At 37.3% G+C, this 14,221-nt stretch overlaps 1 protein-coding gene across 3 annotated transcripts; it reads left to right on the top strand.

The window, feature by feature from the left end:
• The first annotated feature begins 390 nt into the window (after positions 1–390).
• Positions 391–14,117, top strand: LOC109074498 (SH3 and PX domain-containing protein 2A-like). 3 transcript variants are annotated; one of them, XM_042773862.1, is made up of 8 exons: positions 391–466; positions 5,629–5,769; positions 8,337–8,441; positions 9,522–9,639; positions 10,307–10,902; positions 11,082–11,131; positions 11,297–11,416; positions 12,176–14,117. In XM_042773862.1, the coding sequence occupies exons 2-8, from the start codon at positions 5,667–5,669 to the stop codon at positions 13,658–13,660; spliced, it is 2,577 nt and encodes an 858-aa protein (XP_042629796.1). In that variant the 5' UTR covers positions 391–466; positions 5,629–5,666; the 3' UTR covers positions 13,661–14,117. The 3 variants fall into 3 exon arrangements, with proteins under 3 accessions (XP_042629796.1, XP_042629794.1, XP_042629795.1); XM_042773861.1 differs by lacking the exon at positions 391–466 and adding an exon at positions 4,889–5,314; XM_042773860.1 differs by lacking the exon at positions 391–466 and having other exon boundaries at positions 4,888–5,769.
• Positions 14,118–14,221: the final 104 nt, after the last annotated feature.

The following is a 14,221-nucleotide window of genomic DNA, read 5'->3' as shown; positions in this document are numbered from 1 at the left end:
TTTCTCTCTTTCACACAGTTACTCTTTGGTCAGGAATCCTCTGAAACTGCAACTGTGTGATCTGATTAAGTGGTGAGACTACATATTGTGACCTCAGTTTGGGAAGGTGAAGATTACATTACAGGACAGGACATTATCATTTTATTTTCTTATAGTGTCATACGGAGTTGGTCTTTGTACACTAGGTTGTGCTGTTGTACATAGATTGCAGTTGAGTTAGGTTTTGTAAGGATATTAGGTGGTAAAATGTATAAAATTAAAGATGAGTGGTACTCACCACTCTTTTTTTCAGGTTGACTTAGCAGTAGGTGTCCTGCAAGACTGATAAGAAGTGCTTTCTCAGGAAAAGCTACTTTAACATTACATCACGGGGAGCGCATCATTTCAACAAAAAAGAAGAGGAACAGCTGGAGTTAATTTGCACAGAAATATCCTTGTTAAGATCCCCTGGACTGCTGATGTGAAGGTAAGCGGGTTACATCTGCAAGATAATGTACGATAATAATTACCTCCCAATATCATAGTGTGTGTGCAACAAAAAAAGGGATATCATTTAAACATGATGTGTGTTGGAGAGGTGAATTTGATATTCTAAACACATAGTTAAATATAACAATGTTATTATGTGTGTATTTTCTCTTTCTGCTCTTGAGTGTCTGAAATGAGATCTCAGTTCTGCTGCCTTAGTTATGCAACTCTGCATTCCTCCACTATAGTCAAATGGAAATACTTATGTGTGTGTGGATGTGATATGTAGGCCAGCACAAAGTCCTCCTCGGGGTTATTGGAAAGAAAGACAACGAAAATGAGTTCTGTTGTTTTCACTGTGCACTACATAAACTGTCTGTATTTAGTACTGAAATATCATATAGTTTAAAGTTACCCATAATTTCAAAACATGTTTTATATGTTAAGGATGTCAACCAATTAAAAGTATAATCGAATTAATTCCATGAAATGCAGATTACTGAAGAGTGCTTCAGCCGTTATGCCAATACCTGGAAGATTAATTCGCCATGGGTTCCAAGCAATTCAGTTTGCATGGTTTGGTCATATGTGAATTCTTTCTGAGTCTGAAATGTTAATTGTTGGTCTATATATGTATGAGACAGACTGATGTCATTGGCCATTGCATTATGTTTTGCTGTTTTTTCAGTGACTGGTTTTATGAGCAGTTCATTTTAAGATGGCGTGTAAAACTAAATGTAATTTAACTTCAAAAAGACATATTGAGACCCCTGCATTCTCTTCAACGATTCAAGCAAGATATTTTCAGCAGTTTTGTCTCTATTCTAGGCAAAAAAAAAAAATAAATCAATCATAAAACCACAAAAATAACAAAAACAAACAAATTATTACATATTTCCTGATTTAGTGCACAGTACCTTAATCACTCATTTCCATTTTCATGTCAAACCAAGCTGAGTTGTTACACATTTATGTACTTGATTAATTTAGTGAGCAGTACTAAATGTGCAGCTATAATGTAAGATTTATAATGTAAGAAAGTACATTGTGCCTGTTTGTTCATGAGGTCAGCTGAATTCCTGCAGAAAAACAAAGGCCTACTGCAGAAATAAGCAACAATGACATGCAGTCCATGTAAAATATGATATAGGGGTCAGAGAGACAGAGAAAGAGAGAGAGTAATTGGGAGAAAGAAGAGTCAGAAAAAGAGAGAAAGGGATTCTGTGATGTTGAAGAAAAAGCAGTTCAGAGGGAGGCCGTTGACGTGGCAGAAAGGAAGTGGCTTCAGTGTGATGGGGGAGTGAGGAGTGAGGAGGGGGGAGCCATGGGAGGGAAGGAAAGAGAAAAAATAAGAGCAAAACAGAGAAAGAGGGACTGTAAAAAGGGAATAAAAGATCCCTTTATTTGTACACAGTGAAAATTAAAAGTTTATCAAACTCTGTGTGTGTGCAGCTTTGAGGACGAGGACTGGAAAATAGAGGTGAAATACTCAGAATACTTTTAAAGAATAATCACTCCAAATAACAGCATCCTGCAAAAATGCTTTAAATACAAATGTATAAAGATGAGGACTTGGTCTGTTTATAAAATTTCAACAAGTGTGATGTTGTTTTGAATATGTGATGCGACCTTAAAAAATAAAATAAAGTCAGTGATAAAATTACAATTACAATATGTGTACAGTAGAAGAACAATTGCACCAGAACAAACATTAACATAAACACATTGTTTTAAATAAAGCCACAAAGACTATATTACATGAGTGAAAGAATCGCTTAGTAACCTTTTTGTTCAAAGTTACACTGTTCAGAAGTTTGGGTTTGGTAAAGTTTTTTTTTTCTTTTTTAATGTTTTTGAGAGGTCAAGGCTACAGTTATTTGAACAAAAAAAACAGTAATATTGTAGGCAGTGTGTGCGTGTGTGTATATATATATATATATATATATGCAGTAGTCAACAGTTGATCAAAAAAGTTCATCAAAGTTTTCTTAAGACAAGAAAGGGTATTGTTTTGGTTTTACGACAACTTTGATATAAGGTTTTGATCCACTTCAAATGTTGACTACTATATATATATATATATATATATATATATATATATATACACTCACCGGCCACTTTATTAGGTACACCTGTTCAGTTGCTCGGTAAGGCATGGCAAGGCAAGGCAAGTTTATTTATATAGCACATTTCGTACACAATGGTAATTCAAAGTGCTTTACATAAAAAAAGTAAAATAATCATGAAGAAAAATAATAACAAAAATAAAAAGCAATTTTAAAACTTTGGAAATGATTTAAAAATTGACTTATTTAAAATGAATTTAAAACAGGTAAAAATATAACAGTCAATATGTAAAAATACAGTGCAATCAGTTCGGACATTGCACAGTGCTCATTCAATAAATGCACAGCTAAACTGATGAGTTTTGAGTCTAGATTTAAATGTGACTAATGTTTTAGCACATCTGATCTCTTCTGGAAGCTGATTCCAACTGCGGGCGGCATAGTAACTAAAGGCGGACTCCCCTTGGTATTTTAAAACTGACTCAATCCTAATGATCTGAGTGGTCTGTTAGGTTTTATATTCAGTGAACATATCTGCAATATATTTTGGTCCTAGGTCATTGAGTTATTTATAAATGAGTAAAAGTACTTTAAAATCAATCCTAAAAGCAACTGTAAGCAACTGAAAACACCTGAGAAATGCTCAGATATTCTCATATTTCCAGTCACAATCCAGAAACCAGCCATCAGCATTCAGCCGCAGCTGCAGCTGTCTAATGGTCTTTTTGGAAGGCCGGTGAGGAGACCATTACAATAGTCCACCCTGCTGGTGATAAAGGCATGGACAAGTTTCTCCAAGTCTTGACTGGAAACAAAACATCTAATTCTTGCAATGTTTTTTTAGATGAAAGTATGCTGATTTAGTTACTACTGAAAAAACTAAGGTCTGTCTCCAGAATCACACCAAGATTCCTGACTTGATTTTTAGTTGTTTGACCCCTAGAATCAAGGTGTGCATTCACCTTGAAAACTTAATCTTTGTTTCCAAATGCAATAACTTCCAAATGCAATAACAGTTTTTACCTTTTTTAACTGAAGAAAGTTCTGGCACATCCAACTATTAATTTCATCAATACATTGGCAGAGGGAGTCAATGGGGCTGTAGTCATTTGGAGATAAGGCTAGGTAAATCTGTGTATCATCAGCATAGCTATGATATGCAATTTGGTTCCTTCTCATTATTTGACTTAGTGGGTAATACAAATTGCTAATCAGCCAATCACATGGCAGCAACTTAATGCATTTAGGCATCTAGATGTGGTGAAGACGACTTGCTGAAGTTCAAACCGAGCATCAGAATGGGGAAGAAAGTGGATTTAAGTGACTTTGAATGTAGAATGGTTGTTGGTGCCAGACGGACTGGTCTGAATATTTCAAAAACTGCTGATCTACTGGGATTTTCACACACAACCATCTCAGGGGTTTACAGAGAATGGTCCGAAAAAGAGCAAATATCCAGTGAGCGGCAGTTGTGTGGACGTAAATGCCTCGTTGATGTCAGAGGTCAGAGGAGAAGGAGCAGACTGGTTAGAGATTATAGAAAGGCAACAGTAACTCAAATAACCACTTGTTACAACCAAGGCATGCAGAATACCGTCTCTGAAACACATTGAACCCTGAAGCAGATGGGCTACAGCAGCAGAAGACCACACCGGGTGCCGATCCTGTCAGCTAAGAACAAGAAACTGAGGCTACAATTCACACAGGCTCAACAAAATTAGATAATGGAAGATTGGAAAAACGTTGCCTGGTCTGATGAGTCTCGATTTCTGCTGCGACATTCAGATGGTTGGGTCAGAATTTGGAGTAAAGAACATTAAAGCATGGATCCATCCTGCCTTGTCTCAACGGTTCAGGCTGGTGGTGGTGGTGTAATGGTGTGGGGGATATTTTCTTGGCACACTTTTGACCCCTTAGTACCAATTGAGCATAATTTAAATGCCACAGCCTACCTGAGTATTGTTGCTGACCATATCCATCCCTTTATGACTACGGTGTACTACTTCCAGCAGGATAATGCACCATGTCACAAAGCTCAAATCATCTCAGACTGTTTCTTGAACATGACAATGAGTTCAAATATCCTCCACAGTCACCACAGTCACCTACTGCTATCAGTTCTGAAGGCAAAGTGTGAAGGTGTATATATATATATATACACACACACATACACACAGTCTTTCTGTAAAGTGCCATATTACACTACTATATTTTTACTGTATAAAGCATTTTTTTCAATTAGTATAAATTCCAAAAGCATCATAATGTTTTTAATAGAGTTGGACTGAGCCCTAAAGCTAATGCTAAAAACTACCATTAATGTAGTCTTTGTTTCTTCTTTGAAAATAAAGAATCAGTGTTTCAAATGTGACCATGCTGTTTTTGTGTCGGAGAGCAGCAGGATATGTTTCAGAGAATGTGAACAAAGCTGGAGAGAATGCGAGTATGTGCTGAGTGTGTGAGTATACTCTATTTTCATAGGCCATATGCTTCTGTTTAAACTGTTTTAAAGGGGTGGAGCATCATTTGATTGGGATCTGTTTCCCCTTTCTCTATTGCCCGCCCCTTGAGTCCATAGCTCTTGGTTTATTTTCCTCATCTCATCTTTCACTCCTTTCGTCAGCTACTCCTTTTCCTTTTCTCTCTGTCTTTCTTTTCCCCCTTTGCTCCATTTCTTTATTTAGTCAGGCCTGTGTCCTGCTGCAGAAGGGATCTGAAACTCTTAGAGGAGATGCCAGAGCCCATATGAATCGTTGGTTGGACCCCTTGGCCCAGGGCCGGTAGGATGTGCTTCAAGTTGAACTGTGCTTGCTCAAAACCTTTTACCTTGGAACTTTAAGGTGTGATGAGACTGGATGAAAGTAGGATTTGTTTTACCTGAGCCTTTTTTGCTTGTTGAGACATTAACTCCACAGATCTGAGCCTCTTTGGGCCAGTGTTGTTGTTGATTCTTGGATGAGCCGTTGATCTGGTACCACGTGCTGATTGGCTGGGGCTGTGTTGGTGTACAGTAGGTGAATGGCGCGGCGCAGTTCAGGTGGACGCGGGGGTGGAGGCAGCTGGCTCACTGCCTGTTTTTTTCCATCATCCTCAGGGAGGGAGCATGGAGAAGCCCTGGGTGCAGAGGAGTGTATGTGTGTGTATGTGGTGACGGCAGACTACCAGTGTCAGGAAAATACAGAAATCAGCCTGAAAGCAGGAGAGAGAGTCGAGGTGATTGAAAAAAGTGAGAGTGGTGAGTGACACACATTCATACACACACAACATAGTCTTGTACGTACAGTGGGGTCCAAACGTCAGAAATCACTGGTAAAAATGCTTGTACTTTGCATTTTTAAAATGAAATGCAACATTTTTAAATACAACTTGCATAATAAGCATCACAATTTGAGTTTTATTTTTTATTTTTTATTATTATTTAAATTGAAAAAAAGAACATGAATTTCAGAAAGTTCTCCAGCATGTTTTGAAATGATCCAAAGAGCATCTTGTCCTCCAGTCCTTCAGCAAGAACATCTGACTGTCTGAACAAAGAGTCACATGATCAATGTCACAAATTTAGCTGTTTGATTATTAACCTAAAACTGAACACAATCTTCAATGTTTTTTGTTTTATTTTAAATTATAATATTTATTAACATAATTAGATTTTAGATACCAGATTTTCAATACTCACACTTTTGAACATCCACTAATATACTAACAAACATATACACTCAAAAAAAAGAAAATAAAAACAATTTATTTTTTGTTTTAATAAAAATAAAAGAAAATGTGTTCTTTAAAAGTGCATTTCAAACTGTGACGATGCAACAAACTTATGCTGTCCTCGTGACTTATTGTTAATGCATTACTTTGACCTTTTGTAAACTGTCTTTCATGGCAGCTGTGCTTATTTTTCTGATGTCACAATTATTATTTTTATGGCTGCTTTGGAAGCTAAATGACTGAATAATGGTATATAGCTACCACAAAATGACCTATTTAATTCCAAAGACAAGCAAAAAAAAAAAAAAAACCTCAAACGTACTCATTCATCAGAAATCACCTTCACAGCAAAAACTGTTTTTATTTTTTATTTTTTTCAAAAGTAGCAATATTTACCATTCTACATCTATTTGGATGTCGGAAAATTTGTACCAGCTTTATAAGTACAAAAAAAAAACAACAACAACAAAAAAACACATCTTACCAGAATTTAAAGCAGCAGTTGGATTTCTCTTGGAGAAATGGAAAGTTTCCAGCCTACACTGTGTGTTTGAAACAAATAGTGTGTCTGGAGAGAATTTAGTGAATTTTTTTTTATTTTATTATTATTATTTTTTTTTACTGAAATACTGCTTTGAAATTTGAAAACTTGAACATGCAAAGACAGTGAATTAAATTATATTGAGTCATTTTAGAGCAGTAGAAGAGTTTGCGTAAGTCTGGAAAATGCCCACCACAGCCAGAGACTCGTATTTGAGTGAAGGTATTTAGATCATCTTAATGGATCTGCCAGAATCTTTCCTCAGCAGAAAAAGTGTGTGTTCATATGCGTATGTGTATTTGTTTGTGTGTCTTTGTGTGAGTGTGTGTTGCTAAACTCTTTGTTAAAGTCATAATGAGCTTAATAAGCCAAGACAGCCTTCCTAACTTTCCATGAACTCTTCTCTTTTTTCTCTTCCTCATCAGTGACTGTTATGTTTTATCTGTTATGATGTCTCTCTGTCTTACATTAGTTTGGAATGTTCGGATTCTGTCCTTTAACACATGCATACACACAAATGGATGAAGGCATGTGCAATATATGCTAACAAAAAGACTGCAGATATCTGATGTACTGTACTTACATGAGTCAATCTGTCCATTTATTTTCCTAAAGGTATTTTTTTAACAGAGCATAATAAACTGGGAATCTGGCAACTTAGTGCGTGTGTTTGTTTGCTCTAATGAGCATCTCACACTGTGAGCACTAACTCATGGCAGGTGTTTGCAACCATTGACAGTGTGCTTGTGCTCCGCCTAAACAGTTTTGTGGTTTTTACTATTTTAAGGCTATTTTAAAACATTAGTGAAGTATACAGATATAAGGGTTAAAAATTAATTGGAAAATTAAACTGATGTGAAATACGCTACTGCTTAAATGTTTTCAGGATTTTTAAAAGAACTGTTTCTGAAAGATCATGTGACTCTGCAGTTTGGAGTCATTTCTGCTGAAAATTCAGATTTTCTATCACAGAAATAATTGAATTTTTAAAATATATTTAAATAGAAAACTGTTATTTTAATTTGTAATAATATTTTGCAATATTACCGTTTTTCATCAAACAAATGCAGCATTGGTGAGCAAAAAAAATCTTACAGAAATATGATATTCTTAACTTCTGAAGTTAAAGTTCAGCTAAATGTTTAATTGTCCCTCCATTAAAAATATAATGTTATGTACCTGACTTTGCACGTCAATACAGATAATTTAATGGCTTTGCAGTTTAACTTAAATTAATAATATGATACTATATGCATGCTAATTAAGGCCAAGGCATGCAGCATTCATATTTATACACTATGTAATGAAAATGGTTGCATTACAGAAATCACAGATGCTTTTTGCCATATCCCTTTTCCCTAAAGATATTATTTAATGATCTGATTTTTGTTTATATTGATGTATTCAGGACTAGTTAAACTATGAAGACATATTGATGTATTCAGGACTAGTTAAACTATGAAGACAGAAGGGAAGTGACCCAATTCAAATGAACAGCTGGAATCAGTTACATTAGTGGTATTTGCTCACGGACTCTTTCTCTTTCTCTTCAGGGTGGTGGTTTGTAAGAACAGCTGAAGAACAAGGCTGGGTTCCAGCGACATACCTTGTCTCTCTCACAGGACATCGAGACAGCCACAAAGCACCAAATGGAGAGAGTAAGACAAAGATACACTGCTAAACTACCCATTTAATCACCCATGCTGCCACTAAACTGAATCAAGAACCGTTGAACAAACAAGGCACATCTTTTACAACAGATATCAGAGCGGCTGGCTTGTGTAAAACACAAGCAGTGGCCAAATGTCCTGTTTTTCTTTGTCTTGCGCAACCCTTAACTCTTAACAGTTTCAAATTCATTTGTTTCAAAAGATTTATGGATGAAAACTGTCGGTGAATTCTGTTATGGACTCAAGTTCATGCCATGTCAGCACATAGTCTTGCTTGGATGAAAACCATACAGGCATTGCATCATAGCCAAGGGACCCCCTTGTTCCACAAGCACACACACACACAGTTCTTGGAGCATTTAACAGCCTGGGAGTGGAAATTCCAGCAGAGATGTCAGATTTTCCATCTCCTGGTCCAGAAGCTTTTACTGTACAACCAGGACTAGCGCACACTGACCCATATTACAGAGAGAGAACGTGACTTGTGGTGGAGAGATTCTGCAATGTCTGCATGTTTCATTTGGGGTTTCCACTTCTACACCAAAATAGCAAACAAACTAAACACACAAGCATTACTTAAAGTGGGCCAAAATGATTTGGACACTTAAAGCACATTTAAAAATGTATGAATTTCATTGCATTAGATAAAAAATACAAAATATAAGCAAAACAAATCTTAAAAAAAAAAAAAGTTCAGTTTTAAATGATAAAACTGAATGTTTAAAATAAAAAAAAAACATTATATATCTGTTTAAAATAAAAAATAAAAATAAAAAAAAAAACATTATATATCCCCTCTAGTTTCAGAAATGTTAGTTCCAAGAAAAGTTTTTTCACTGATTTCACACCTAATACAATTAACCAAATTCTGTACATTTTTAAGTGTAAGTGTCCGAATCATTTTTGAGGCTACTGTACAAGTACACGTGCAGGACAGCTACACACTCCTAGACAGATTTACAAAATATTTGTTCTATGCTTTTTTTCAAAGCTTTGAATTTGTATGTCTATGTACATTATATATTGTAGCAGGACGGTGTACATTGTGCTCTTTCCTCTTTTGTCTGTAAGAGAGGTATATTACGGTTCAGTCTTTCAACACTTCAAGTCAGGATGAGGTGGGATTTGAGAGTGGCGTCATTGTTGAAGTCATCCAGAGGAATCTGGAGGGCTGGTGGTTCATACGGTAAACTCATCTTCCACCTGTTTATTCTTCTCTTTAAACTACTTCAATATGCTTCAAAAATCCTTTGCTTTCTTTAGCTGGAATTGTCTCAATATTTAATGGGTTTTTGCAGAAAAAAAAAAATTGTAAAGCTTGCTTTTGAACAATCATTGATGACAAACAGGAAGCTCTCCAGTTACTCATAGCCTTAAACTCTCACTCACTCAGTCAGAAATAAAGGTACAAAGTTGGCACTAGATGGTACCCTAAGGTAAAGAACCTAAAAGGTTTAGTGTAACAAGATTCTTCTAATATGCTTCTGATTTAAAATCATTCTAATATGCTGATTTGGTGCTCAAGAATCTTATTATCAATGTTGAAAACATTGTGCTGCTTAATATTTTTGTGGAAACCACAGTACATTTGTCAGTATTCTTTGATGAATAAAAAGTTCAAAGGAACAGTATTTATTTGAAATATTTTTTTTTAATGTCTTTACTGACACTTTTGAGCAATTTAATTCATCTTTGCTGAATAAAAGGAATAATTTCTTTCTAAAATAGAAAAAAAGTCTCACTAACCCCAAGCTTAGGAATGGTATTGTATATAGTTTTATTGAGAAAATGCCCTTGGTTGGTTTTATGTATTGGGAGTGTGTGAATTATCTCTCTCTCTGTTCTTCTCTCAGTTATGGTGGTAAGGAGGGATGGGCTCCAGCTGCCTACTTGAGGAAAATGCAAGATGGTGTCATAGCCGGTAACCAGGCAACAGAGACCAATAAACCAGCTGTGCAGGGTCAGGTGGAAATCATTGGAAACCTTATGGAGATCAGCAACCTCCTGAACAAGAAACCTGCCAATGAACGACACTCACACACACAAACTGACACCAATGCACACCGTAACAGTAACACAAACACATACAGGCACTCACAGACTGACACATATACACAGTACAACGGCGATGCGGAGCAGACTGATGCTTACGTTAACAATATACACACCCATAGAAACAGCAGCAGCAGCATTAGCACAGCAGCTAATACAGGCAGTAGTGGTTTAGAGAGAGACTCTGTTGATCAGGCCACCCAGCACACAGACACCAGTGTGCGTCTGTCTGTCTCAGACAGCAGTGTGTCTGTGTCAGTGTCGGATGCTTGTGGAACTGCATCTGTTTCTGAAGCAAGTGTGTCTTCAACATTATCAGCAATAAAGACCAAAACCGTCCCTACATCTCCTGCCATTGCTCGAGTCGCACCTCAGAGATTCCACAGTGTTGAGACCAGTGAGAATCTTTTTCTTTAATTTTCACTATTACCTTTTGTTTTTATTTTTTTATTTTCATTCTCCTCATTTCCTTTTGTCTTCTTTCTTTCTTTTTTTTCTTTATGCATTATCTATAATGTTTTTGAACCATGTTATGTGATACTAAACACATTTTGATTTCGGATTTGTTTTCCCTAGGATCACCATCAAACAATCAAAAACCACCTCCCCGTCGAGAAAACAGCCTGGTCAGTGTGTTTTCCCATTCCCGTTTCTTTTTTCCTCTTTCTCTCCAGTACACACACACACACACACACACACACACACACACACACACACACACACACACACACAAATAGGTAATTTTGTGGTTTATAATATGCTGAACAGCATATTCTTCTATTTGCTCTCAGGGATTTCAGTTACCGCAGCCCCCGGATCCCCCTACTGTTGAAGCTGAGTATTACACCATCGCTGAGTTCAGGTCCTGCTTGACAGATGGGATCAGTTTCAGTGGAGGACAGAAAGCTGAGGTAAGACACTTCACTCTTCAATCAGTTTTGGGGATTAGTTTTTTTTAAATAAATAAATAAACAAAGTACTGTTATTCAGCAAGGATGCATTAAATTAAACAAAACTGACATTAAAGACATCTATGAAGTTACAAAATATTTCTGTTTCCAATAAATGCTGTTCTTTTAAACTTCCTGTTTTTTTAAAGAATCCTGAAAGAATAATTATGACAGTTTTCCATAATATAAGCGGCACAACTGTTTGTAGTATTGATAATTATAATGTTTATTGAGCAGGAAATAAGCATATATAAAATGATTTCTGAAAGACTGTGGCAATGAAGATGGAAGTAATAGCTGATTTAGAAATTTAGAATTACATTTAATTTAATTACATTTTGAAATATATTCAAATAGAAAATTGTAATAAATTTTCACAATATTACCATTGTGGATTTTTGATCAAATAAATGTTGCCTTGGTGAGCAAAGAAGAGACTTCTTTCAAAAACTTTTTTTTTATTATTATTTTTTTTTTTTTTTAAGTACTGTTTCTAAATCAGTGACAAAAAAGTGGTTTCCATTGTGACAGCTTTGCCTATATAACAACTATATCATTGGTCAAAACTGTATAGAACTTAAAGGTTTGTATCTATACAGAAACTGATCTAAAATATTCAGTAAAAAGTGTGACAACTTACTCCAATGTTGCCTATTAGCTGCAAATAACATTAAATATAAGTATTTCTACAGATGGTCTGGAAACTGTGTATGTTTACAGGTCATTGACAAGAACTCCGGAGGCTGGTGGTATGTCCAGATTGGAGAAAAGGAGGGTTGGGCCCCATGTTCTTACATCGACAAACGCAAGAAACCCACCTTGAACCGCCAAACCAGTACACTGACCCGGCCAAAGGTCCCACCTCCTGCTCCGCCAATCAAAAAGCAGAACTCGCTTCCATGTGTAGAGTATGATTCTGTGAGTCCAAGGGTGTACGAGGAACCAGAATATGATGTTCCAGCAGTGGGCCTTGAATTCGACCCTAAGCAGGAGTTTCTTCCAGGAGACCCACCAACTAAAGCCCCTCCTCCTTTGAGTCAGCGTATTGTTTCTTTTACATTGGGTGAAGGGGATGAAGAGGATGATGAGGGTGTTTATGCGAACGGTGGCTTCAGAGCGGACACATACTCATCGTCTGCGGCTCACCGGGCATCTATGTGGGATCCACCGGAATATGACGCCCCAACAATCGAGCCCAACATTGAGACCAATACAACACTCTACGCACACACAAAGCAATCTAAGCTCAAACAGCAGGCTGATGAGTTGAAATCCAAACCATCCGTGCATCCAAAACCTGCAAACCAAGACTGTAGTTCCATCAGAAGACCCCAGAACCAGGAGCAACCAGGCCAGAAACATTTCAGGACCTCCCGCACATCTGAGGACTCCGAGAACGACTCTGAGAACTTCCAGACGTTCTCTAATCCACCTTCCTTTTTGTACCAAACTACTGCGTCATACCAACGGGAAGAGCCGAGTGAGCTCAGCTTTCCTGCGGGAGTGCAGGTAGAGGTTCTGGAGAAGCAGGAGAGCGGCTGGTGGTTCATCCGCTGGGGGAACGAAGAGGGTTGGGTGCCCACTTACTACTTACAGGCAATCAAAAGCTCAGAAACAAGCGGTACAGAAGCCAAAACCACAGAGAAGGTTAATTCTGAGACGTCTTGGTCTGCGGCTCCCGAGTTGGAGATTTCATTGCAAGGAGATGTTGGAAAGATGGGTATATGCGTAAGTTTGGAGAAGAATGAGCAGCGTGTTAACCAAAGCCTGAAGAGCGGACACCTATTTAACCAACAGAACTGCCGGGTCGGCGTGAAGCAGCTCGCTGTCAGACCTCAGAACGTCCTCAAGGACAACACTAATACACACACAACTCCCGCAGGATGGAGGAATGATGCGCTGCCTAATTATAGCTACAATGATCAAACCACCTCTTCCTGTGCAGTTAATACCGAGAGCGTGAGACGTAAAGTACCGGTGTCAATGGTGAAGCCTAAACCGCATCTGATCCACAACAACCTACGCGAGGAGTATGTTTCTATCGCCGACTATCACGGTGACGCAGAGAGCATGAGCTTCCCCGCTGGCACGAGGCTGGAGGTCCTGGAGAGAAACCCTAATGGATGGTGGTACTGCCGTGTGCTCGACACAACTAAAACACAAAACGGATGGGTGCCCTCCAACTTCCTGGAGAGGAGGAGCTAGTGGGTTACCAAAATTAATTACCAAATCATACTCTCTATCTTGACCATGACCCAATTAAAACATGTTCCCTTTTTAATTCATACAAGACATGGCTATCTCTGTTCACAAAATCAAAGGGAACACTAAAGAGTCAGTCACAAGTGAATTCTCTTGTTGACTGACACCTTGTTTGTATGCTGTATACTCCTGCTTGTGCTGGATGATGTGATGTTATTGTCACTGAACAGATTTTTAGTTATTGCTCTTAGCTGGTCTTAATATGCTGCAGATGGTTTCCGTTAAAATGTGTCTCTTTGTTTTTTTCCTTTTTACTAAATAAATATCAGGGTCTGTTTACAGAATAAATGCACTTTCTATCTATCTATCTATCTATCTATCTATCTATCTATCTATCTATCTATCTATCTATCTATCTATCTATCTATCTAGCTATCTGTCAGTGAATGTGTAATTAAACATGGTGCTATTCCTATTAAATCACTTCATTTTCAAACCAAACCTTATAATAAATCTCAAACACAAAATCTTTATCCTAATCACAATATCTTGACCATGCATTAA

The sequence above is a fragment of the Cyprinus carpio genome, chromosome A17, assembly GCF_018340385.1.
Source record: "Cyprinus carpio isolate SPL01 chromosome A17, ASM1834038v1, whole genome shotgun sequence".
In the NCBI taxonomy this organism is placed as follows: Eukaryota; Metazoa; Chordata; class Actinopteri; order Cypriniformes; family Cyprinidae; genus Cyprinus; species Cyprinus carpio.
The sequence above is the reverse complement of the archived record's forward strand: the minus strand, read 5'-3'. Positions and strand labels throughout refer to the sequence as shown.